The following is a 27,569-nucleotide window of genomic DNA, read 5'->3' as shown; positions in this document are numbered from 1 at the left end:
AAAATCCCATCCAGCACAGCAGTCCATCACTTTCAGATTAACATCGCAGCAGTGACTATCAACATTATGGAGCGCGTTAAAGCGCGCAGCGCAACAGAAATCCAGTCTTCTTTCATATATTTTCTTAAGGCTACTCTCTAAGTCTGTTCATTCATTCATGTATCAGCGCTCTCTTTCATCACATCTTCTTCGCCCTTCTATCCCTTCTCCTTACCTCAGTGCCGGCTTCTCTCTTGCTTGGAGCTCCGAAGCCAAAAAGCGGCTCCACCGACCCACCAAAGCGCTGCACACTCGGAGTGAGAGAGAGAGAGAGAGAGAGAGAGAGAGAGAGAGAGAGGTGGAACAGCTGTAGAGAGACTGAGAGGAGAGAGAAAAGGCTGTGGGATCAGAAGCAGCTGCTGCTCTCTCTCCCACTAACATACAGTTGTTCCTGGTTTGAGAGAGTGTGGTTGTTCAGGTCCAGAGGTTTAGTCAATGATGCTGACGCCTGGTTGATATTGTATGATGCACTACAATTCAAACATATGACACCCTTTATCCACTGTGTCTTGGATCATATAAGAAAAGCCACAAAAACTTTTAAAACATAGAGCAGTGTCCATACAGCATATGAAGAACAAATGAAAACACAAACAACAAAGGAAAATATGTGTGTGTCTCCGCTAGTGTGTGAGAGACCAACACACACACTAACCATCAACATCTAACTGGTCTTTATAGTCCTTAAAGTCCAACCATGTTTAACCTACATGACACACACTACTCATCTAAACATGAATGTTATGAATATAGAGTCATCTTTACTGAGAAACTATACTCACTACATCTCATGACATTTCTACAAGACAAGTTAATATTAAATGAATAGCATTGTAGTGAACTGCTTCAGTCTGTGAGCTGCTGGCCTGTTTACCACATATTTTTTTCTTCTGCTGTCCAGCTGATTAATCTGACAACCCTCCAATCATAAACCAATCAAGCCACCACTATAACAACAAGTGTTTAGAGCTTGAATGTGTTCGAGTGTTTTATATGACCTCTGTCACTGTGCTCCTTTCTGTCAGAGTATAATTATGACGTTTTTCTTTCTTTTTGTGTGATTTTTAACATACAAAACTCTGTTAGCTCACACAAGGACCGAGCTGACAGAAAATGAGGTAATTCTATTGTTACATCATGTTTTCGTCCTTGCCTGAGGATATTTAGGGGTTGAAACCTACTGGTGCTTCCTCCTGCAGGTGAGAATAATGATTTATTTTTAAATCCCAGTGTCTGATTTATGTAGCAGCCCTGAGGCAAACACTGTAGGTGTCTCTGTATTTATTTTGTGTTAGCAGGCAGCCTTTGTCAGGGTCACAGTTAATACAGAATTTTAATATGAAATCTCATCTATCTGGCATCCAAAAGATCCCAGGTTTAGCTACAACATAACAAATACCAACTGATAGTAATGATGGATGGATGGGAAGATGTCTTGCTCATATTTTCCTAGTGCACAGTGGTGAAAAATGAATGAATATTCAGGATTGTGTTGCTGGTTATTTTCACAGGTGTTCACAGTTGTATGAATAAAGAGCAACGCTGAGCTAATGCACAATTTCTTTTGTATGTTTACAGCATCTTTAGAGTGCTACAGCTCATGCTGGAACATTTTAAGATGGATTAAAGACTCAAACTTTGAGCTCATCAGGTCATATGTTTGGAGAATTGATCACTGCTGATAACAGAGTTATATTTTTCCATTTAGTGTGAATCTACCTTCTGAATAATGTTTGCCAAGCACTCTTTTTAGTACACGCACACTGGAGCTCCACCTCTTGGCTATTATCCTGTGATTTCACTGGGATATGTTTGCAGACTTTCCCATTATCCATTGATTATCCTAGCTAAAGACTCCCTAGGTGGGATCTCAACATGGCTACTATTTATGGGGCTTTATCCCTACATATCTGACAGATAAAAACCAAAGTCTTTACTAAATAAAACTTTTGCTTTCACATTAACTTGTGCTGTCTCTCATGACTGAAACTGAACAATACCTAATGCAACACCTTAGGTTGGCAGGAGAATTTATTCATGCAAAAGAAGGTAGTGAACGCTTGCACGCTCTGTCAGCACAGAGTTTAGAGTAACTTAACACCTTGATGAAATCTTGTTGTTGCTGACCTCTAGTGGTTTAAATTCTCACCTTGCTGCAGTGATGTATAAGTGCACTCCAGGACCCCATGACGTCACTGTTGGGTGTGGTTACAGGCATAAAAGAGCTTCTGAAACAAAGTACTGCTTTTCAGCCTGGTATTAAGTTTCTCGTGTTTCAGTCACTGACTTGGGTTGAAATCATAATGAAGCACAAGTGCATTCATTTAGTTAGAGTTAATCATCTCTGGACAACAAAGCTGTGTTCTCAAGATAAAGCGTTAATCATTCAATTAGCTCAGGAAAAAGAAAGATGGTTTTCTTGAGATAACAACATCAACCAACAACATTGTTATCCTCAGATAATAGAGATAACTAATTCATGATCCTGTGATAACAGGATTAAAAAACATATTTCTCACTCTTTCCAGCTTCTATACTTTGTGGTTCTCAAATGCATAGAGGAAGGCACTTAAACATTGCTCAGACAAAGCCTTACGCTTTATAACATCCACTGAATGGCAAATGATCTGTACACTCGTATCCTGGTGCAATAAAGCCATTAAATTCTCCTCAACTCATTGTTTCTTTCCTCTCCAAACCTTCCCCACACTCACCCCCTTCTCCTCTTTCTCTCTCAGTGTAATCTCCCTTAATTTCTTGTCTCAGACACATGCAGGTCTAACAGCTTTAACAGACAGAGCTGCAGATAAACTCTTAGCTGATGGGGACTTTTGGCCGAGCACTGAGGCACATCAAAGTATCTGATGCAATGATGGACTAAGGGAGGAAACTGGGTGCTTACTGTAGTCAGGAACAGTAACACTTGTTCACTATACGCGTGTGTTCGTGCATGTAACCAGATCTCACGTTAGCATGTTAACATGGCACGTTTACAGTGATTCAGGCAGCATATTCTCACTGCTGGTGGTGGAGACTAAAAATATTTGCTGGCCTAATTCAATAGAATATTACTGGGGCAGAGAGTGAAGTGGCAGCACACTTCAAAAGCCAGTTGTTTCTCTCTTTTTTGCTTTCTCACTTTCATCTGCTGTTTAGGGAGCAAATGGAAAAATGGACGTCAGTGAGCTCACAAATCAATACATGCACTTACCAGCTAACTGTCGTCAAAAACAACATTGATACTAATGGACCACTCTGGCCTGACAGATTGACATTCATGCACATACACACACACACACACACACACACACACACATACACACACAGATGGAAAACTATAGCCTCCACTCTGGACCAACTGAATTATTGAGCAACAGTAAACAGGAAGAGAAGATCCCACCGGGATGTGTGTGTGTGTGTGTGTCTGTGTGTGTGTGTGTGTGTGTGTGTTAGTAAAGTGGTTGGGTGGGGGTTGCCCCACATTTAGTGCTCTTTTATTGCTTCATGTCTTAACATGTATTTTCACACACATATGTCTGCACATCTGGACACTGAGAGGACCCTCACTGAGCTAAAACCTAATCCTCATTCTAAACTTAACCCTAAAACCTGTCTGGGGACTAGTTCTGCATGCTGGTACACTTTGCACCAGCTAAGGGCAAAAGCTGTATAAAGTACTGTATAAAACTATATGGAGTACAAAGTGTGTGTATTTTGAGAAGGTGCAGTAAAAAAAAACACCACAAGTGAAATAAAAACCTTTAAGAAAGTCCCACATACAGCTAATGTACAGAACTTATTTATATACTGTTAGCATTTTAACATAAGTGGGGTGTAAAAAAAAAGTGGACTCTAATTTAATTCTGATCTTATGATATTTTCTCTTAAGTTAACCTCATTGCAAAGCACAACATTTCTACACCACATCTGTTTAGATACCTGCAATTTCATAGGCGGTATTACTAGCAGCTGTCAATATTGCATAAAGGTTATGGTGAGCTGAGAGGTGCCAGCTGTTGTAGTGTCTTTATGCTTTGCAGAACTTGGTTTAAAATAAATGAATAACTAAATCAAGCATCACCTGTGATATAATTCAAAATAGTGTGCCACTGGACCAAGTCTCTACCATAACAACAGAAATCTGAGCTCAGCCCAGTGGCTCTGCCTCCGAACAATTCGGCACAAGTTTGACACAGACCTGACTCTCACAAAGCCCCCAGCACAGCCTGAAAACATTTACAAAGATAAAAACATAAGAGTTGATCCATCCATATTTTCTGTTGCTTATCCTGGTCTGGGTATCTCTAACACCCTCCTTCTTCCTCCAGCTCCTCATGGGGGATCCCAAGGCATTTCCAGGCCAGATGGGACACATATAATCCCTCGGTGTGTTCTTGGTCTGCCCCAAGGAAATCCTTCCTGCATGTCATGTGGGTGAACACAGGTGGCTAACATGAGTTTTGGATGATTTCATCCTCCACTTAAGCCATTTTTTAACCAAATTAAAGTATTTTATCAAGATAAAAGCTGACAGGTGTGCGCCTACACAAAGGATTTGGAATGATTCTTGTTTTGAGTTTGTGAATCTCTTTTTCACGGGGCAGTCCAAGTCTTCGTCAACAGGCTAATTAAAGCTTCTCATGATACTTCACATCTTATAAAAACGGAGATCAAAAATAGAAATAATGGAGATGTGGATGTCTAGCTGTGTGTGTCTCACCAGGACAATCTGCTGAACACACACAGCCATAACAGACAGTGACACAGTCTGACAGGTATTGTGTAAATCGACTAGACCGCCTTAGAAGCACGGAGGGACTGTTTGCATCTCCGATGACGGCAAACAACAAAGCTCTGCCTCTGAAGAACAAAACACCTCTACTTTCTCTGTCTGTCTTCTTGAGTGCTCGATAAGAGCTGAGAGCCACACAGAGAGGCGTTGTGTGGGCTGCCTGGAGTGTGTGGGATAAAAGCACCAAGGGTCTGTACATGACACAAGAGAAAGAAAAAGTCAAGAGATGGACACATGCTGCTGGAGAACAGAGACGTTTCATTCTTCTGTTCCGGTCACATGGCAAGAGAGATGAAATGGAGATGCAGCCAAGTTAGAATAAAAGTTGACTGTTTCGTATGAACAGAAAAGAGTTTGTAGCCTGATATAAATGTGTTAAATAAATCTGTTGTATGTCATATTAACTGGGATCTACAGTTAATGCTAAGGTTGGAACAATATCAAACAACAGTGTAAAAACTGACTGATGTGTAAAATAAAAGGTGTTGCTCAGAGTAATAAATGGCTCCCTTGGGTTCTCTGGAGTGTTTTAATGTCTTTAAGCTCACTGGATTTGGTTTTCAAGCCCATAACTCTACTGACTGGTTCACTCTGACCACTCTGACCATTGTTATTTTCCTACAGTGGAAGGCCAATTTTTGTGATAAAACTCAGATTAATTTACTATACACTACTTTCCCAGCACTAAACAGGAGACATACACAGCTAGCAACCAACTGGAACATAGCAGACCACTTAGCAGCTTAAGAGCCAGGGGTTAGCGGAGATGAAAACTGAGCTAAAAGGACTATGAATATTTGACACATTGAACACATCAACTTGATAAAGAGGTAGAGAGCTGTTTTGTTTACAGCTTGCTGTGCTGCCACCGAGTGCTCAAAAACTATCTGAACCTACCAATTATTTGTCAGAAAGTGAGATGCAGGAGATGGCTAAGTTACTTCTCATTTATCTTAACTGGTCTAATTTCAATTTGTCACTATCTTCATAAACAAATCCCTCTAGTGGGGGGTTTAATTGGCCACCAGAATACCACTGGTTGCACTGTGCAGCTCTCACATGTAGTCACAAGCTTTTTTTAAAAAAAAAACTGCATCTCCCTGAATCCTTGAGAAGCTGAATGATAGTCTCATTAAAACCCAAAGGTACACATGTAGTTCTTTGCAAATGAAGGCACAAAAACACAGCAGGCTGCAGCGCTCCCTGATCAGACTTCAATTTAGGCCTTGTATACTTCTCTGTGTAGCAAATCCTTGAAAGGAACCCCAGGTGATTCAGCCCCCACATTTTCCACCTGTGCCAAAGATGACTAATCTGTGGCCTCCTCCGCATTACACCTCTCCTCCTCTGTACTGCCGCTGCAGTCGCTGCTGCACTGGCCTCAAACAGCCCCCAAACACAGCTGCAGGTGGACAGACTGAAACAAGCACAGGTCAGTCCACAGCAGCAGAGGTGACAGACCAACAAATCTGTCTATAGTTCTCTCAGCTGCACCATTTGTTGTATATATATAGAAAGTAGTCAGATGTTTATTCTGGTAACAAATACACTTCTTAAAGCACTTGAACATCAAAAAGGCTAATTTTAGTTGGAATGTGAAATTAAGCAAGTAATAGGATGTATATGTACGAGTCTCATACCTCATTAAGCCGTCTCTTCTTTTTTCCAGGAAAAAAGGAACAATAAACAGTGATGCTAGTCCTTCTTGTTTGATACCATCAGAGGGAATATCAGTCTTTCCTTCTCTATAATCAAGAAGTGATGTTGCTTTTCTCACTGCAAAAAGGAAAGTAAAATTTAATTTAAAGATGGATAAATCTTTATTTCTTCTCGTCTAAGACATAATCTTGTCTTCATCATTTGCATATAATCAGACAAAGGTGTGTTCAGTTTACAACCTCTCAGATCTCCTCACAATCAGGTGAGCAGAATTTAGGTCTTAACCAGTTAAATTAAAGTATAAAAAAGTTCTAGAGCAGCTAGAGTGGAACTTGTGGTGCGATTGTTTCTTATCAACTGCTGCTGTTTCCAAACTTTCAATGTCAACTTTTAAGCCAACATGGATGAGAGGTCCTTCATCAAGTGCTCGGAAAAAGGAAATTTCTAAATATCTAAGTTTCAGTGACAACAGGGAAAACTTAGCTGAGGAAGATAAAATAATTGTTTAGTCAACACTGTCTGAGAATAGTTTAAAATTGACATATTTCTTTATCACCACCTTTATCATCTAAAGAAACCAAAGTTATTCTCACAACCATGGAAATCTTTAGTAAAACAGGTGCAGAAAAGCAGTTGAATTATGTTACTATCATTTCCTATCATCTCTTTCAGCAGTGGTGACCCACTACTGCGTAATGAGTGTATAAGAAAGCACAGGCGAGGTGGTTTCTGGCTCTGGCTGTGAGAGCAGTCAAAGTGCAATCAGGTGAATCAGCGTGATAGGAGAACAATAGGAGCCTGAGGGGGCTAGAGTCCAAATCCCAGACCTCTACCCCTCTCCTCAATCTCTGGTTAGTCACTGCAAGATACAATCAGACAGAAGCTCTGCAGGAGAGAGTGAAGCAAATCCACTTCCCCTGCTCTTAAGTATGAGATAGACGGTGAGGAAAACGTGACAGAATACGTTGGAGGCTGTTAAGAAAGTAAGTATGAGATCAGGACAGTTAAAAGGAAAATGCATTACAGCACAGAAACAAGTCAACAGCACCACAAGTTCGATTGAGCATTTATTTATTTATTTCAGAAACTTACTGTGATCACTGCAAATGTCTTTTTCATACCTTTACATTTTACAAAGACAATGGATCTGGGATGTAAACAGTATTTGTAATTCTGCGAAACTTACGATCCTCTTGAAATTGTGTTCACCTTTATCTCCAGTCAGAGCTGATCACATTTCTTAGCTTGTTCTTCCAACAGGAGGGAACAAAACGAATCACGACAAGGCAGCGTACGCCGTGAGTCTGAGCTTTGTGTAACCTTCCTCCCCTGATGCAATCACTGACCTCGCAAGCTGTGCTCGACTGAAAACCAGCGTCCCTACAGTACAAACAACATCCAGCCTGCTCTTGTCTGATCAGTGATGCCTAAAGAAAAGGAGGGTTCAATTTTTTTTTCTTTTTTTGAAGTGAATAAAGTCAAGCACCTTCCTCTTGTTTGTCAGGAACTGCACTGGCAAGAAAACTATAGAGCAACATCTAGACACGATTGCACAGGAATGGATCAAATTCACCCTTCTTATATCCAAAACCTGTAAACACAATCCTTTATATAAAACATTGTGCAAAGGATCTCAAAAATAAGATAATACAAAATGGAACATTTGAACATCTGCACATTCACATTTTCCATATCCTTCTTAAAAGCAACAAAAACAAAGCTGAGGAAAGAAAAAAAAACTATTTGCAATGTAAAATTAACTCATTCACAACAAAAGAACTGGACCGGTGCGTGTGTTTACGTCTTTGTATAAGGTTGACAACTGTATCTAACATCCAACTTGATGCACACTTTTCAAGATGCGAGTTAAACATCTGCACTGCACAGTTTGTCATTTGGCCATACTTCATTTGAAATACAAAAAAAAAAAAAAAAAAAAAACTAGAGCACTTTCCATGTACAATAAAATACGAAACATTACCTAATAGTCATCATTTAAGCATTGAAATAGTTCTGGACAGGAAACCAGTGTTCATGGCAAACAATTTACAGTCAAAACTTTATGGATCGGGAATATTTTTGCCAATATGACTTATCTTTTGTGAATATGCTATGGATTTCACATTATTGGATGACTACTAGACTCCACTTTGAGACTGGCCAACTTGTGAAACTGTTAAAACAACCAAAATCACCTCACCAAGCAAATACTATTGACTGTTCACTGGTGCAGTCACCGTCCACTGACTAATGAGAGATTCTTAAAACAGAACCAACACTTCTACATCCTTTCGCTGAGAGTCCACTCATCTTCCTGCAAAACTGCAGAGCTGAATGTCAGTTATAGTAAACATCACATTTCTTTAGGCTTGTTTATATTCTCTTTACATTCAGACCAAGTGCCGTTTTGTGCTATTCTCTGCAGGGCTTTAATTGCATCAATTTAAGATGCAAATTTACTTAAAGAGATTCAAAAACTGGGAATGTTTTTTTTTCCATTAAAAAGGGCTTTTATGGTAGAGGACAGGGAATTAAGGCTTACACCACTACTGTGAACAACAGGTTCAACATACATGCTCAACTTGGTGACCTGAAATAAACCCAACACTCTTGTGTTCATGTTCGACACCTGGCTGAGGAAGTAGCTTTGTGGTTTCTGCTTGTGTTTTAAGTAGCTTTGTGATTTGGGGAAAATGTTCTTCCAATACACTCTTATAACAGCGGCCAGCTGGTCTGAATAATATACTGCATGTAGCTGAATGCAAAGGCACACTCACACAAACACTCTCCCTACACTTCATACACACACACTCTTGTATCAGGAGGCTGCCTGGTCTGTTTGTGTTCAGTGAAAATATTCATCTGAACAAGAGGAATGCCGAAGCCTCGCAAAATATTCCCCCGGACAAACATTTACGAGGCCGAGTCTACAACTGTGAGGATGACATTGATTAAAAATGATAAGCATTTAGAGTGTGTGTGTGTGCGTGTGTGTTACCAGGTGTGTTTACTTTTCAGGATGAAGAAGAAGAAGAGCCATTCCCTTTTATCTGTTCCCCAGGTGCTGTTTCAAAGGCACGTCCCTGCTCTGCCTGGGAGTAAATGACCAAAATAAGTGACTGTAGGCACAGCTGGATTAGACTGATGTACATTCACACACTGACAACACACACATATACACACTGTCACTACTACAGCAGGAACTGTAGTTCCATCTGACTATGGGTATTTTAATATGGCCATATAAGTAATTTTTGTTGAATTACTTTCTTAAAAGATCCTCACATTCCCATCAAACACTGAACCTGAGGAAAACTACAGACGTTCAAATCTAAGCACAGACAACACACACACACACACACACACACACACCTACATACATACACACAAGTACACCTAAGGTCTGCTCCCTTTATCAAAAATCAACCTTTGATTGTCCTTCAGAGCTGGCTTCTGATTATTCTTCCTGTCCTGTGTGTTTGTGTGGCCTCCCAGTTGATGTCTGACTGACTGCTGAAGAGGCTTTGGAAAAATACAGAGTGACTGGCGGCACATTTAATAATCATGACATTTTCCACTGGTCATCACTAGAGGGCACTGTAAGCAACACGACAGCAGGCTTGGGCACCACAAAATACAACATAATACAGAATAAAAAGCATATAGTCAGGCTTTAGCCAGAATTAAGAAAGAAAGCCATTTAAATAATATAGCTAGTGACCTTTTTCTTGAGGAACTAAACACTGATGTCAGTTGTACTGTACGAATAGAACAACTTATTTATTGGAATTATAATACAAGGAAATAAATTAACCTGGGAGACAAAAACCCTTTATTTTCCCTCCCAAAAATGTCTCTGTCATTTTATCATCAGCTGGCTCTCTGTATTCCAGACAGTGGGATGATGAGTGGAGTCCTCTCTTTCCTTTTTCCCAAAAAGCATGACGTTCAGTTGAGAAAAGATAGAAGTTCTTGTGCAGCAGAGACTGGTGTCTTACGAGAATGACCTTTAATACATCTTTTCCCACATCAAACACTTTCCAAGAGCAAAACACTCCATTTTTGTGAGCAAAAGACAGGAGTCCTGACTTCTTCCTATTGCTTTTAAGACACATACAACTGGGATGGAGCAAAGCACTCTGGATATCAGTCTTGTTTTATGGCACCACTTGCCGATGGCTTTTAAATATACTCCTCTGTCAGGTGTTGGTTTGTGCTGTTGAGACAGGCAGAATGTTGTATAATCCAGATCTGAGTGACACAGAGGATAAGAAATGAAAAAAAAAGGTGACTGTACAAATCCAGATTTTCCTCCAGTGCAGAGGCAGACCGACCTGCCTCCATGTCGGTGGCTGACGGACAAACTGTTCAGAGGTTTAAGCTCTGAGGAGAGGAAACACAGGCTGCTAAACTTATTTAATCTCCATTTACATGTGATGGAAAGGACCTGTTTCCAATGGTCTTCTGGCTTTAGATTTATCATGCGGGCTGGCAGATTTGTCGCGTACCTGTCTGACTTTGTGTGGCATTTCAGAGACTTCCTCTTACAAGTCACCTGGATGTCTCTGCTACCCTCTGCTGTGGTGGGTTTGATTTGGCACAAAACACTTAGGTCACCTTTGAAAAAGGTAGTCCGAAAAAAAGGAACAATGAGGAAACAAAAAAGGCCAGATATATATTGTAAGTTGTCTTAAAAAGAGAGGCATGTCCACTGGGAGAATATGACATGGTGAGAGATTGTTTAGGTTTACTTCTGGAATAACTGAAGGAGGTGACTTCTTCAGAAAGAGGAGGGAGGAGGAGAGCTTTCTCTTTGTTGGCAATTTCACAAAAAAGATTTTGGCACAGCGAGATGAGAGAAAGGTCAATTCAGCAACGCTCTCATGGTCCCGTAGGAGAGCAGAGGCCAGTCCTTCATAATCTGATAAACAACACCCATTTTTCTTGAGTCTCATCCTGAGAAGTTTAACAGTTGGTCTGTTGAGACTGAGACTGTTTGGCAGTAATGTCCCTTGATGTTTGAAGCCAATGGAAGATAGTAGGAGAGAGTTCAGCATCAGGTTAAATGACTCTTAACAACAAGACTCCACTTTTCCTGTGCACAAATTTCTTGTCTGTGTCGACCCTCCCTCTGCGTCTCCTTCCAGACTATGTATGCTGATGTATTTAGTTGTGTGTGTGTGTGTGTGTGTGTGTGTGTGAGAGAGGAGAGAGAGCTGAAATGTGCAGGAGTGTGTCAGTTCATGTCGATGGTGTTGAAGACCCACTCTGTGAACTTCTTGAGCTTGGCAGCAGAGGTCTGGGACTCCTCCTGCAGTCTCTGGTTGTCCTCCCAGAGCCTTTTGATCTGAGTTTGAAGCCGCACCTTTTCTTCACGCTCCTAAGAAAGATGAATAAATTGAACCAATTATTTAGCAGTTAACGTGGGAGAAAAATGCATTGAAACAAATGTTTTGCTGGAACAATGTAAGGAAAACATTTGCTGAAGACTAAAGGTTAATCTGAAAAACAATACTCTGTGTGTTTGGTGTTTACATAAACAACTCAGGCCTGCAGACAGTGAGTCACAACTAGATAGAACTTAAGGGATTTGTGGGCAGATTTTATCAGTTGACATTTTGAAACCGCCAAAAGCACAACAAAAACAAATCCTTAGTTGGGTCCATGAATATAAATATTGAGGCAATTTCAAGAAATATTTGAAAACTGGAGAGAGTTGCTTTGTGCAGCTGCAGGGTGATTGCTACTGGCTTGAGGGTGGTTGAGGGAGGTGTGAGAGAGGCATATTAGTTTTCCTGGTGTCAAATTCAGCTACTGTTACTTTAAGAATAAAAAATCTAGCTCCTCATTTCTGAGCATTTTCCAGGAGGCTAGAAGTTTAATCAAGACTGAATAAGAAATTAATAACTACCAGACTGCAGCCATTGTGTGAGTGAGAACTCTTCACTGAGAGGAGGCCAGACTATTTAAGAGAAAGGTTGCAAAGTCTGCAACTAGCGACTCAACCTCATGCTACCTCATGCTAATTTTATGCTTAGGATTTGGCGTCAATATGGATCGCTCCAGTCACCAGCAGAAGCCAGGTGGTATAATGGTGTGAGGACACTGGAGTCCATTAGTTTAAATGAATACAAGAGCAAAGTTAAACTGTCCCCCTGCTAAAAAACAATACTGAGTCAGCAGTTAACAGCGATAACCAGCTGAGGAGAAGCAAACAACAGTGGCAGCACTCAACTGCTGACTATGTATTTTTTATTGAAGACAAAATATTTATTTACACCCTGAGTTTCCTGTTCCACTGTATGCAAATCAGCCAAAGCCTTTCATTTTTCATCCCCACTGGCACTTGAACAAAAAAGGGGGGGACCAGAAACTTATCTTTTAGCACAACATACTGTAGAGTAGAGTGCAGCCAAATGTTTTTATTCACTGCATGGAAATTAACTCTGTGCATACCTGTGTGAGTATGTACTGAACATGTGTCTATAGTATGCATGTGTGTTATGTTTGTGTTTTCTCTCCCACCTTCTTCAGGTCCTCCTGGAGCATCTTCACCATGGCCTCCAGTTTAGTCACCTTCCTCTCCAGCCCTATGTGACCCTCACTGTGGAAAGGAAAGAGACAAAGCCAATTACTAACAATGACTAACTATGATTAGTTTTACAGTTTAGTTGGTAGCAGGCTCACTTTTACTGACTGTAGATTGGCTGCAAAATCAAAAGGCCTCTTAATGTGTTTCTGGTGTATTTCTTGTGAGGAAGCATCTTAGCCTTCTCTGTTCTCACTGCTAAGCCTGTAATCATATGATTACATATTTTCAGGTACTAATAGGGTAGATGTTACCTAGATGATGGCCGTGACAGTGGAACAGGCTGCAACTCTATGTGGGGCTGTTGTGGACTGGAGGCCCCACTGCTTCGGTGGTTTGAATCCCCAAACACATAACTTCTCTGAACTGGAGGAAGAGAGAAATGGACAAAGGTGGAAACATGACAACATTACAAACATGGGGAATAAAGCAGGAGTTGAAGACAAATCCAGAATTAATAAATAACATACAAACACTCAAATGATAAAAGTCTATAATAACAAGTGCTATGATAGGGCTAGCATAGCCTTAAAGCTAATTTTATGTTTACATTGATTTCACAGTCATAATGTACAGAAGTAAAAGAGAAAGTAAAAGGAGATTAACCACATAAAAACTGCATAAAAAGAAAGTTAGGTGTAATTAGTAGGAGATGGTAATACCGTAGTGTGTGTTTCTCTCACTCTCAAAGGTACTGGCCACATCCACCAAGTGTGTCCACTCTAGAGGACTGTCCCTATCTGAAGAGGGGAGGGGCATCAGCTCCTGAGGGAGAGGTCCACGGTGACGCTCCACCAAATCTACCAGTGATGTGTCAGATGCCGAGAGGTCACCTTTAAAAACAGAAATGAATTAAGTTGTGGAAATACCTTCATGTATTTCCAATCAAAAGGGGGCAGCAGATGCACATCTAGAGCTTCAGCCAAATCAGATCTATCACATAACCTTTCAGTTTATTTATACCTCCCCACCACCCTCCAGTTTCTTACCATGGAGTTTGACACCTAGCTTGTAGGAAGGCCGTCGAAGGGGCACACCGCGGGTGGTGGGTGAGCGTGGGAGGGTAGAGCAGCTGAAGAGAACGTCAGTGCTGAGTGCCGGTTCAGCCACAGAGTCGCTCAGGGAGGGAAGGCGCTGTCCACGATAGATGCTCTCATCTGACAGGGTACGATGGAGTGAGCGACGGCGGCTGAGAGGCTGGCCTGGTGGTGATTTCTGGCCATGCTGCATAGGAATTGCAGGTGGAAGTGGTGAGGAATTGTTATTGTAATATTACTAAAACACAACAGAAACAATGCATTGTGTGGATGAACACAGAGGCCAGGAGTATCAGTAGTGCTTGTGGGTGTGGGAAATATCAAAGCTACATCTGGACATTGGTTACAAACAAAGTTGTCAATTATTACTTTTCTTTGTTACTTTGATATTTGCTTACACAGTATCCACTAATAACAGTAAGGTGAATTACACAAAGCTGAGGGAAGACACACAAGATCTTCAGAGTATTGTGTCAGGAAGTATAATGATGCTATTTTTAATCAATGTATCAGGTCTTCCCAGCCAGATTTAAATGATTGTAGTTCTGTCTGTTTATCACTTTTCCTCACCAGAAAGATTTACTGAAATGTAAAAGCTGGAGAAACCCATTAACACCATTAACAGCTCATGCTGACAAATACTGCTTGCGGAAGTACCTTTTCCTTATGTCTGCGGGGTGGTGGGGGACTGTCTGGGGCACTGTGCCTCTTCACGTCTTCCTCAATAGTCGATTTAGCATGAGGCTGGGGCGAGTGCATATCCCGCAGAGAGGGCCTGGCTGCAGGGGTTGGAACAACCTCTACTCCACTCTCCCCTGGAGACTTCCTAAACACACACAGACAAACAACCAGAAGATTAAATAATGTAAAATCATGTGATAAATTATGTGTGTTGCACCGTGTAATGTCTTGTCCCTGTATTGATTAAAAATGTGGAGAGATAATAAAGATATGTGGTCATTCAGCTTCAACAACAGAGTTTTTCATTCAACTGCATTTGTTTACTGCATTTAGTCCTTTAGTGTAATACTCTCTTCAGCCACAAGGGGGTAATCAAGTAGTATGCATACTATTACCACAAAAGACATCAACAGGAAAGAACAGTGGGTGGACAAGAAACAAGATCAAGTACAGCCTTATAAAGGAGCCCTGCAGTAAATACTATCATTGTAGAGATAGTAGTGTCCTGTTTTGTCACCCCAATAGACATTTATAAATGTAGGGGAAAAACATACTGCAGTCTGACATAACAACACTGCAAACTAGAAAGTACACAGTCTCATAAATGCAGCATTACAAGCTTCAAAAAATGTAGCATAGATTGAGTGTTATTGTGATTATCATTAAATGGCATTATATTATACAAGTACATATACTGTTGTACCTGCTGTCGCTGCTCTAATGGCATAATTAATAGCATATGATTTAAATGATTTATGTAGTTGAACACACTTCAAATCCAGTATTAGACTTGCAACTACACTGAAAGCCTGCTGCATTGTGTCTGTCTTTATTCTCTTCATCCATCCTTACTTGCGTGTGTCTCCAAAGTCAACAGAATTGATGGTGGAGCCTGGCTTCCTCCAGCCAATCAGGTACTTGGACTGAGCTCCTTGGCGGGGGTAGAAGCTTTTGGGCCCAGGGGAAACTGAGGACTGGGATGAAGGAGAGGTAGCTGAAGATGATGACTCCTCTCTGGGGGAACTGTGGCCTGAGTGCCTGGAGCAGGATGATGGACAGAGGAAAGAAACAGAGGGAGGAGAGTGAGCAGTGTTACTCATCATGGCAAGGTACCACAAAAAAATAGGTTTAGACACTGGTGTAAGATATGTACAAGTTTTATCATAATCCTGACTTTGAAAACCATCTTAAGGCAGTGACAGTTTTTTTAAATGGCTGGCCAGGATCTCTATATTGGTTGAAGAAGAGAATTTATCTTTTTTTGCGCCTAAAGAATTACTTTTGGTAAAATATATAGTAAAATAAATTCTTATCATCTAGGAATTCCCAGGGAGGACATACCTTATTGAAATATGGATGGAAAACTATATCAAGGTATCACCTGCGGTCAAGCCACATTCCCCCTTCCACCACTATGACAGAATACAAATGTATCCTAAATGCTGGACAGATGACGTCCAGGTCATGAACTGTAACTCTATCTTAAAGGGCAAATTAAGACTTGCTCAAACTCAGCTCTAGACACCAGTTCAGCTGTAAAAAGCTGGACACGTGTTCCACAGTTCCTGAGGCCTAATGTGGAAAGATAAGAGGGAGTTAAAATTACTCCTGTGCTTGGTTTCCAGGAAAGAACTGTTGAGAGGGAGGTGGTCTAATGTGTGTTCTTCTTCAGTGAAGAAATATTGGTTTGGTTAATGAGAATTGGAAACATGTTGCAGACGTGATACTAATATTGAGCTGACATATGACAAAAATTACTGTAAAACTGAAGCTGCATGATGCAACTTCTATTCAGAGAAATTAAATTTGCACAGTATTTATTATCCTGTGCTTATGGAAGGATCTCTTGTGGCTATTTCACCATGTTTGTCTGCAACAGGCTTTAAATGTTTTTCAGCGTATTATAGGGTGTTTGCTGTTGGCTGTGTGGGTGAGGCTAGTGGTTGATTGCTTGTCTTATCAAGGCAATAAGTAAACAAATATATGACAGAAAGCAGTAAAGAAGGAAAAGGAAGAAGTAAAGCCAAGTGAGCAGCGCACAAGACCCACTAAAAACTGAACATCCCAAATTATTTATTTATTTAAAACAGCACATTGATTGTGTTTGCCATGTGCTTCAGATGCTGATTAAGTCTCATGCTAGATCATGTTTCTTTGAGGGTAAACAGTTCTTCAACATGAGTAAGGAGTGTTTGAGCCAGAAGTTGGCTAAATTTGTGTTTGTCAAGCCTTAATAAAAACACACAGTGTGTTTTGGTAAGGAACGCTGAATGTGAACTGAACTTTTTTTGTTTGCAAGAAACAAAAGCACTGGTTCACAATCTTTTTGGCTTGTAACCTTTAACAGCAAACAACATCTGGCTGTGACACCTCATCACTGTGGGACTGAATTCCTTCTCAGACCATTTCACTGAATAGTTTTTTAGAGTTATGAGGACATAAACTATCCAGCATTTTCCAAGGAATAATAAAAATAGCAGAATTTGTTAACTTGTTAATCACATCACAACCCCTCAGATTTATCTTGCAACTCCTTAGGTGGTCCCACCCTCAGATTTGGAATCACTCCCTTAAAAGGATAAAGTTGTATACTGCAACTCAAAGTTTTGCAGAGATAAACTAACTCCTCCTCCTTCTCACACAAATACTGAAAATTCACCACAAAGTATACAACAACAGACCTTGAGTGTGATCCAGCATCACTCAGGCTGTAGGTGCTGCTATCTCTAACAAGGAGATGAGTGGGTGGGCTTCGACCTGTCCCGTCTAGGCTCCTTTCTCCCGGAGGTCCTGGAGACTCTGCAGCAGCAGGCGACCTCTCCAGCATCCTGCGGCCACCCTCGGTGGGGCTGTGCCATGGAGACGCTGACCGCTCCCTGCTCTCTCTGCTGCCGCTGGGTGCCAGCAGGGAGGTGGTGCTGCCATGATGAGAGTGTGGATGGGCGTGGTGAGGGGCTCCATAAGAGCTGGTGTCAATGCCGCTGTCGGCCGACGCCCCCTGGAGATAACCTCCTCCTCCCAGGCCGTTGGGCTCTGTGTCACCCTGGTCCCCACTGGAGCCTCCACCTGCTCCCATTTCATACCATTTGTCACTGTCACTGTGGCCCCCGCTGGAAGCTGTGCTGGACAGAGTGTTACTGCTGGAGTGACCAGAGTAAGGGCCGTCCGACTGCCAGAACAAACAGAAAGTGGAAGAGATGAGGGAGGTTTCCATGTCAGTGAAAACATTAATTTTCCCTTTGGTGACCACAACATCATAAAACTACTTTAAAACATCTGACTACAGTATTATTAACTATGCTAACAGTATGCTAACAGAGATGCGGCAGTCCTTAAAAAAATCTAAAAAATAATCTCTGCCCAAGAATATTAAGAGAGAGGTTATGATGTTATGATGGTAGAAGTAAATTGTATGAGACAGGTGTATAATCAGACCTGGCTGCCCTTCTTCGGGGACAAGTGGATGACCTGCTCTTGCCTCTGGATGCGGGGAGCTCCAGAGTAGCCTTGACCAGACTTGGAGACTGGGGCCTCTGCAACAAATAGACCAACAGACACAGCTGGGTTTGGTGACAAACACATGCACAGACCCTGCGGTGCAAACAGATGACTTGTTGATGATTCAACAGAGAAGTTGTTCCGCGCTCTGCTCGTTTATGTGTATTTTGCTACTACAGCACGCACGCTTCCAGGAGGCTCATAACGCTGACATTGTTTTCATTCTGCCTCTGCCGTGTCCATGAACAAAAACCCAGATCACTTGTCATCACACATCAAACAGAAATTTGTCCCCAGACAGTGTCTGCGGGCTTTGTTTGTTCAGGGCAAGCTGTGCCACGTGAGAGAATGTGTGTATGTGTCCTGAAGCAAAACTCCGGGTATAAATGGGACTGTTGTGTAATTGTCTAGATGTTATGCAACAAGACATACAGAGTAGGCAGCTAATGACCACAGCACCATGAGAGAGAAAGCTAAGGGAGGTATCATAACATCTGCTGGGCTGAATCTAGTAATGTAGTGAACCCCCTCATATCTCACTTAGAATATTCATTACTCTGCATAGTTTTCTCTGCACAGCGGCCCACAGGGCTCTCCGCACTAATTAGAGATGGTTGCACGCATGCATGTTTGGTTGTTTGAGTGCCTGTGCGTATATTATGCACTATATGAGACTACATACTTGTGTGTGATATATTGTTTTGCTTCTTTAGAGCTGTGAGATGTGATTGGTCAACAGGGATGTCTTGGTATAAAAAGCCTGAAATTTCATGACAAAACAAAAGGATGATTTCCTAACACCTTGGGTTAATGTGTGTACTCCTGAAGGCTTTGTGGAGCTAAAAAACACTGTTGGGGTAGCTAAAAGTTGCTGTACAACTATAGGATGGCATTTTTTTTTTCATCTCAGCACCCAATGCATGAATTAACCATAAACCTGCCGCAGGGTATCAAAAGAACTGCAGCATCTTAATGCAATAATTACACCAATGCAAAATCCTGTATAGACTCCATTAAGGTTTAATGCAATGTCTTGTTTGTGTCTTGTTTGCAGGAATTAAGAGACAAAAAGAACAAAAGTGAGTATTCTGCCCTCTGCATGACTTGTGCTATTTCTGGACAAAGCACAGCCACATCATCATTGCTGAAGACTAGCGGGTCAAGGGGGTAAAAATGGGAGGAAGAGGAAAGGACAGAACCCTAAACCACAGCAACAGCAAAGTGGACTGTGTAGGGCTGGACGCTTGGCTGACTTAGGCTGAGCTGGCCCGGCATGCATTGTTCCACCCTGACCAATAAAGACATAAGTGCTATAAACAACCACAAAATGAAAGACTAGAGCCATTCTCTGTGATTGTGGCGGTCAGAAACAGGTTAAGGACATGGCTGAAAGTAGGCTGGTCGACAATCAACCAAAGCAACATCCTGCTGGGAATCAGAGGAGCGGTAAAGGAGCATGTAGTCTTTGTGGCTTTCAGAGACCGAGCTGGAAAACGAGAGGAAAACTCCCAAAAAACAGCGCATGGGAGAATACTCATAATTAAATGAAAGCCAGTGTACAGGAGCATAAAAAGATGAATGAGAGGCAAACATTAACGACAGTGAAGACGGACGAACAGACTAGAGAGAGAGTGAGGGAAGGAAAGGCACGTAAAGAGGAGTTTGGCCAACTGTGTTGACAGGAAGGAAAGGAATTTCCCCCCTTTCTCTTTCTCTCATTTTTAGAATAGACAGAAAAGTGACAGGGGAAAATGAAAAGACCTGTGATTGAAATCAATGTCTGAACACTTCCCTTTTTACCTCCATTCAATAATTCTCTTTCTTATTTCTGTTTGTCTCATTATCTTCGCACCTTTTTGCCTGTTTGCAGGGACATTAAGATCCTCTCTGTGAAAGCAATAAAATTCACAGCTAGCTGAGTAGAGGGAAGAGATTGGGAGGGGGGCAGTGTGGATGCTGTCAAGAGTTGGTATCTCAACACTAGAAGGAGCTGCTGCAAAAAAATGTAACTGGCAGATGAGAAGGCACACACAAACACCACACACACACTCTTCTGGATACCTGTCATCTCAAAGGTTTTAGCAATATGGATAAATATGGATGATTTCTTCCCTGCGCTGTCCCTCCCTCCTTCACTATTCAAGAGCCAAGTGTCCTCACATTCCTCCCATATTTAAGAACTGTAGACTGATGTTTATAAGAACAGCATGAGCAAATATATTTACATATCTGAAGGAAGTTAGAATCTACTTACAATTTTAAGCCACTGCACCTTCCTCTCTCACCAGGTTTACTGTATTGACTCTACTATTTCACCACAAAATATATTCACCTGTTGACCCTCGTTCTGCTCCTCCCCCCTCCTCCATTCTTGACCAATTGGGAGTGGATTTTCCACTGGAACCGCCCTCTCCAACCACCTCTCGTCTCTCTGCAGACATTGGAGAATGGCGGTTGCCTGCAAACCTGGTAAATAACCACACAAGCACAAAATCAGAAAGAATACTTTGTTTTTAAAACCAACTTAAAATGTGTTTCCACTTATTAAAAATGCAAAACCAGAAATGACAGAGTCTAAAACATAATAGATTTTCCCACAGGCTGTAGTGGGTGGACGTTTAAAAAAAAAGACATTTATCATAGACACAAATGCTATCACCTCACTCTCCTACACTGTCGTACACTGATACAACTGTCAAATGAATACATTTCAGCATTTCACTGCAAGCAATAAAATATGAATAAGTAAATTTAACTCTCTGGGTTGAAATGAATAAATCAGCTTCTTAAATATAAAAGAAAGCTCTGAAAATTGTCTGAGAAGATAAGTCCAGTTCTTCTTCAGAAGATGAAAACTCACAAATACCAATATAATCATCACAATGTATCAACTCCTGAATCTAAATTAACAATGGCTATGTTGACTGTTTAAAAAAAAAAAAACAGACAGCATATTCCATGGTTAATAATTACCTAAAAAAAATGAAAAATGAAATCACAAAATAAATGCCTCAAGGCAGCATCAAACTTTTTTGTGATACTGGGGAAAATTCATTTCACACATCATAATTTGCATAAACAAAAACTCTGAAACAAGTCTAGCCACAGACAAACACAATCCCTCTCCCTTCTCTTCCTTACTGCTCAGGCATGGACTTCTGTCTCCAGTGAGCAGAGCTTCCAGAGGCGTCACTGGAACAAGACAGGTTGCTCGGAGAGCTTCGATTGTGAGGGGAACGACCCAGCGCCAGGGAGGAGGCCAGGCTGTAGCTTTCACTGCCAGGAGACATCCTGGTATACATACAAACACACATATACACAGGAACTGTAAGGATTTACAGGCACATGGAAATGGAGGAACTAAAGGAACATGAAATAAACAAAGCAAAGGGGTTACAAAGGAAAAATGTTCTAAGTTTTCCTTGAGAGGAAATTCCATTGATTGCTACTTTGTGGCCCTAGTTCACACAGTCTGGATGAAACATTTTCATGAATACTTAAAAGTGTCAGCTACAAACCCAACAGCTCCCTCACATGTGCTTTGTTGATGAACTAGCTTGCAGCATATCATTTCACCTGAGTGTTAGAGGTGAAAAAAAGAAGCTGCAAATATTTATCATTTCATGTGAAAAAAAGAAAACTTGCAAAATACGTATGACTCAATGATTACTTCAGCAGCTGCTGAGAGTTCTGGCCTTCAAAATCCATATTTTCCAGTTTGTACTCTCTTTTGGAAACCTTTCCCACCCTCACCCTGTTATAAATGTGATTTTCCACAGATCCATATTTAAAAAGCCGACAGGTTATAACCTTTTGGTGTCTAGGGGTCGACCATCACTGCTGACGCTGCGTGGGATGACTGCGCCCCTCTCCAGCCTCTCAGCTGACAGGGTCTTCCCCACGGAGCTACCCAGGCTGATGGCCCGGTTGGGCGTGTGTGGCTGTGGCGAGGCAGTAAGTGACTGCTGAGGGCTGCTGGACGTTCTCTGCCATTTGTTGTTGTTGCTGCGGAAGGGGAACTTGTATTCAAAGGAGCCGCTATCGCTGCTGCTGCTTTTGTATTCAGACACAGGCATTCGATAGAGCTCTGAACAGCCTCTGTAGAGAGGGAGGAAAGACATCTAGTTTGAGTCTATGTTTGACTGTTCCAGCGGCAAGGGCTCACCCAGTTTTTCCTTCCTCACAAGGATTTAAAAAGGTCTAAAATATTACTGCCTCTGAAAATAATGTGATTGTTCTTTAGAGTGCAAACCACTGAGCTTCTGGTACAAAAGAATTTAAGTAATATGTTGGCTAACAAGTGGCTAACATAAGCATTTCAAGGGAACAAATGATGGCACCTAAAAATCTCCAATCCCTACCTGCGTGGAGTGGCGTCATCATGTGGTGGGATGATAACAACACGCACTGTCACTGAGGTCCGCAGAAGGTCAATCATCTGCTCGTGAGTCAGCGTTGCTACGGCAACCTTGCAGATTTCTACCAATCGGCTTCCCTGTCGCAGTCCTGCCTGCCAGGCATACCCGTACGGCTCCACCTATTAGTAACAAAGTTTGCATTATAGCTGCAGTGGTAAGACGTATAATTCCCTAAACAGGAATATATTAAATTTTGCTGGTACAACCCACCTTTTTTATTTGAGTATTCTAACATTTTGCAACAATACAGCTCATTTAATGAGACCTTGTCCAACAACACATGCAAGCAAATTAGAGCCACAGCCTGGCGGTTACACTGTGTGATACGATCACATGTCTAAAACCAGGGAGAGCAATGGTGTTAAGATTTTACTAATAAGCTTGAAGTAGAGAGCTGTAACTGCTACACATTTCTAACTGACAGGCAAAAGACAAAAAAATGAAATTTTGCATCTCAGTGGAAAGTTACTTATTTCATTACTCATCATCATTCTTATAAGATAATAATTTTTAGTTGAAACATGTATAAATCAACAACCACTGTTGTGACATGTCTATAACTCTCCAGTTTCCATTTGTCACCAGTAAACACTTAAAATATACAGAACAGAGACTCATTCAATAAAAAAGCAAATGTAAGTATAGATTACTCGCATTAACAGGGCAACTATAGCTAATAAAACATGTTCAGATGTTCTATGTAAACATGTGCTATCTTAATGTACTAAATTGTTTTAGAGTATAATTTCAGAGGAACTTTTGGGTTTTGTTCAGAGAGATACCTCAGCCACGATGCCTTCATAGTTCACATGGAAGCCGAGCTGCCCCAGGCCATTTCGGCGAAGCGTCATCTCTGATGTCTCACAGCCCTTAGTCAGTAACTGGACATTGGGAGGGCAGAGAGATGCACAATGAGAGAAAGAGTGACAGTAATGATGGGAGGAGAGATGACAAAAAAAGATCCAAAAAGGGATAGAGACAGGGAGACAGTAAGAAAGGAAAGAACAATCAATCAAATCTGAACAATCACCAAAGTATCTTTGTGTGTACAGTCAAAGTATTTAGAACAACTTTTAATAGAAAAGGACAATCAATGAGATTATCTAAGTCTGCAAACATGAAGGTCTGCATATGTGTGCAGGTATGTGTACAAGTTGTGTGCATATGTACACATGCTTCCTTTTTAAAGTGGCAGAAGAGTTTTTTTAAACAACTTAAGTGATCCCTGAGAAATTTATGGACATAAATAAAGATGAATTAGTGCTTCAGCATAAGTGGCACACCTCTCACTAGATGTGCACGCACATGCATTCACACACTTAACAGATGACAGACATGAAAGCAGATGTGTTTCTTGCTCAGACACTTTAGGGTGTGTTCATAAAGAGACACGTTGCTTAGAAGAGAAACACTTTTGAACTTCACGTTTTTTCATGGAAGGATGTGACTCTTAGCATTCAGGCAGGATATAGGAACACCGCAAAGCAGACTATTTTTTTCTCCAAACAGCGACAGGTGAAAAAGTTGAAAATTGTAAAAAAATTTAGGAAACACAGCCTACACTGCAAAGGGTAACCAGTGAGTTGACAAAGCCTCTGGTAAAACAAATCCTCAATCTCAACCACTTTTTCATTGTGGTCAGCCACAGGTCATCCCTTTCTCAGTCCCCTCTGGTTACGTGCCTGGCGGCTTCAGGGTGCCTTGCATTTCTCTGCCTGAACAGGGCGTTAGCAAAAGCTCTATAGAAGCCAAACTTCACAGGGAAGCGTGAATAAATCATGCCGCAGACTGGCACCTGATAGGAATTGTTATGATGCTCTCTGATGTTCCTGAATGTGTGCGTGGGAGAGGAAGAGAGTACAAGGAAAAGGGGAAAGATAAAGAGCAAACAAGAGGGAAAAAAGAGAGCAAAGAGAGAGGGCGCATGAGAAAGAGAGAGAGAGAGAGGGAGGGACAGGTTCCAAAAAGCGGGTGGCCCAAGGCCACTTCCCTTCCTCTCCCTGGCACAGAGTCAGTCCAAATGACTGAAGATTAACGCCAGATGCATAAAATGCAACATGAAAGTGATACACTTTTGAGTCCTGAGCCAAGCAACGATGTGTGTTTGTTCAAGTATGTTTGTATGTATGTGTGCAAATCAAAGATGGTGGACTCAATCCAGGTTATATAAATAGATGATAAAAACCATCACACACACACACACACACACACACACAGACACAGAGACAGGAGAGGCTGGGGAAATGAATGCATTCTAAAGCACCGACGATTACATAAGAAAACACCTTTTTTCTAACCAGTTTCCATGGAAACAGCTAAGGAAGAACTAGCACCACTTCACTGTATGTGTAGGTGTATGAGCCATTAGGAGTATGTTGTCCAGAGGTGTTTCTGAAACTCCCTCAATAAGATGAGACTAGTAATGAGACAGCAGCTTTGGCATGTAGACACAAAAATGTTGTCATTCTGACTGACAGCCAACACTGAATAGTAGGAGAGACTGTGAGTGGGCCAGGTAAATGATCAATGGTAGCCAAAAGCATTTTAGTCCATTGATTTGGTTTCTCAGTACTTGCCTGCTCTATGTAAATGACTGTTTGTCACCCTAAGCCATTCTTTTGTCTTTGACCAAACACATGGTTCAATTTTTTGGCTGGAGTAGTGCCACCCATTTGTAACAGGGACCAAACTACAGTATTTCAGTTCTCTGGGAAAATAAACATGGAACCAGCTGATCTAATTAGATTTTGAATGTGTAATGGCCATGCCCTCTGTTATAACAGCAGAGGGCAGGAAACCCAACAAATGACAACATCTTTTAGAATTCTGAAAATAAAGCAAAAACATTATTCATTAAACATACTGCAAGCCATGTAATGTATTGGTGTTCTGTGTCCTCTTACCTCTAAACGTTTGACCACCTCTTTGAAATCCTCGGTGTTATTACTGATACTCCTCAGAGACACACTTTCTCCACGCTCATAGAAAATCCGCAACGATGCAGGGCTACTCAGCGTCCAGCCAATCACGTCCTTAGTGGCACAGTTGAACACCACAGCCTTGGCCTCTTGGTCCAACAGGATGAGAAAGTCATTGGACATGGCCAGAAGAGCCTCCAGCTCCCCTCCAGTCCCATGGTCCTCAGCGTGGACCAGCCAGGTCACCGCCCCGAGGCTACGCAGCTCTGCCCCTCCATACGGCCGGCTCTTCTCCTTTTTCTTGTGGGCCAGTGAGATGAAAGGAAACTTTCCAGAGGGGTCAATGGGCGTGCTGGTGGTGTGGCGCTCGGCCAGGTCACGCAAGTACTCCTGGCGTGTTCGGGTGGCCATGGCACGGAACTTGTGCGACTTGTGAGCGGCATTTTCTGCATTAATGACCTTGGCCAGCAGGAAGTCCCGGAACACAGAGGACTTGGGGAAGGTCACACCCTCTGGGATTGGGGGACCGAAGGAGGGCACATCTTTGGAACGAGTGACCGCCACACTACGAGGGAAGAAGCAGACCAGAAAAAAAAATGAGGCAAGAGGGGAAAGAAGGAAAAATGGGAGGAGGAGAAGAATTGATGGTCAACAAATCAGTTGTTCCAGATGGGCCAACAATTTGACTAATTTAGCTGGGTGTTTCTCCTCAGACATCACAGATCCTATGGCTTAGATTCAGCATTTTATTGCACAGTAAATCAACCCAAACTGACACATCTAAAGCTTGAAGTTGTTTATGTCATTAAGATTTAAAGGTTTAGTGCAGCCAGATTCTGCATCACAGACAATGTTTGTTATAAAGCCTAATGCTATTTCCTCACTCAAGTATGGGAACACATAAAAAATATAAAATCCTTGACTGGTAAATATCATATTTCAAAAAACAGTATTTATAAGTGGTAAAGGTGTCAGAATTAGTTCCAGTCTCTTCCTTTCTCCTCTTGCTAAAATTAGCTTTTTGGTTTCTGTATCACAAACTTTAAATGAGTTGTTTACTGCTGTCTTTTATGTGCTATGTGCCTAAATGTTGTTTCTAAATATGAATTTACTATTGAGTGGAGGCTATGCATACTTGCTGCCTTTTCCTTATTGCATGTATTTCATTTTCATGTCCTATACCTCCCTGTTTTTGCTGCTCTCCACCTCCCCTCTCATCTCCCTTTTCCTTTCATTAAGTCACTGGAATGGCCATCTGAGGCTGTTTGCCCTGTCTGGTATGTCAGGAACTCAGCTGAGCAGCCATGGAGAGGAAGGAGAGGAGAGGAGGAGGATGAGGGGAGACTGCTATTCCAAATCTCCTACCCAAAGTCCCTGAAAACCCCAGAGTGAGAGAAAAGGAAAATGTGGCTGAAAGGGGGAGGCTGTGTGGGAGACTCTGAAAAGATCTGACAATGATTGCTTGCTGGAAAAAACAGCATGCAAGACAAACAGACTTATAACCAGATCTGTTATATGTCTCAGTCTGAGGCAAGTAACGAAAAAGGGTGTAAACAGTGTACTGAAATTGCCTTTTATAGGAGGCCTTAAGAGCACTGTGTCTGTCCCTGGGTCACCTGTCCCAGTACTCAACCCCCTCATGACCAAACGAGCTCAATCACAGATCTTCACTCAGGTGATAATTAGCAGCTGACAAGAGCAGCACTGGAAGTCAAGGCCCTCATCCCACACGCTTCCCTGCTGACATGCATCAGCACATCATGTTGACACCAGGATTAATCGCTTTGTCTAATAAGCAACTCAAGTCAATATGTCTCCCACATATTTCTAAACATACCTCAGAGACACCCTGTCCTCACCGGAGACATGTGGTGTTCAATTACACTAACCGTCAAATTGTTGACACCTCATTTCCCACCTTTCCTTATTTGTGACAGA

The 27,569-nt window shown here is 41.7% G+C and overlaps 2 protein-coding genes across 12 annotated transcripts in view; both read right to left on the bottom strand.

The window, feature by feature from the left end:
• Window positions 1–447, bottom strand: part of rgs6 (regulator of G protein signaling 6) — a 74,494-nt gene extending 74,047 nt beyond the window's left edge. Inside the window, exon 1 of the mRNA XM_018690840.2 lies at window positions 215–447. The gene's annotated coding sequence lies outside the window, so the exon portion shown is untranslated. The remainder of the gene's footprint in view (window positions 1–214) is intronic.
• A 7,097-nt stretch (window positions 448–7,544) lies between these two features.
• The window catches only part of sipa1l1 (signal-induced proliferation-associated 1 like 1), a 97,321-nt gene continuing 77,296 nt past the window's right edge, over window positions 7,545–27,569 (bottom strand). For all 11 annotated transcript variants that reach the window (XM_051071795.1, XM_051071792.1, XM_051071788.1 and 8 more), the window contains 15 exons: window positions 25,617–26,196; window positions 23,496–23,594; window positions 22,657–22,832; window positions 22,106–22,393; window positions 21,437–21,586; window positions 20,628–20,761; window positions 18,233–18,330; window positions 17,479–17,966; window positions 15,650–15,835; window positions 14,774–14,942; window positions 14,069–14,303; window positions 13,742–13,912; window positions 13,334–13,445; window positions 13,016–13,094; window positions 7,545–11,870 (listed from right to left, as the gene is read on the bottom strand). In XM_051071795.1, the coding sequence (XP_050927752.1) occupies window positions 11,727–11,870; window positions 13,016–13,094; window positions 13,334–13,445; window positions 13,742–13,912; window positions 14,069–14,303; window positions 14,774–14,942; window positions 15,650–15,835; window positions 17,479–17,966; window positions 18,233–18,330; window positions 20,628–20,761; window positions 21,437–21,586; window positions 22,106–22,393; window positions 22,657–22,832; window positions 23,496–23,594; window positions 25,617–26,196 (3,109 nt within the window). In that variant the 3' untranslated portion in view covers window positions 7,545–11,726. The remainder of the gene's footprint in view (window positions 11,871–13,015; window positions 13,095–13,333; window positions 13,446–13,741; window positions 13,913–14,068; window positions 14,304–14,773; window positions 14,943–15,649; window positions 15,836–17,478; window positions 17,967–18,232; window positions 18,331–20,627; window positions 20,762–21,436; window positions 21,587–22,105; window positions 22,394–22,656; window positions 22,833–23,495; window positions 23,595–25,616; window positions 26,197–27,569) is intronic.

This window comes from Lates calcarifer, linkage group LG7_1 (genome assembly GCF_001640805.2).
Source record: "Lates calcarifer isolate ASB-BC8 linkage group LG7_1, TLL_Latcal_v3, whole genome shotgun sequence".
Classification (NCBI taxonomy): domain Eukaryota; kingdom Metazoa; phylum Chordata; class Actinopteri; family Centropomidae; genus Lates; species Lates calcarifer.
The sequence above is the reverse complement of the archived record's forward strand: the minus strand, read 5'-3'. Positions and strand labels throughout refer to the sequence as shown.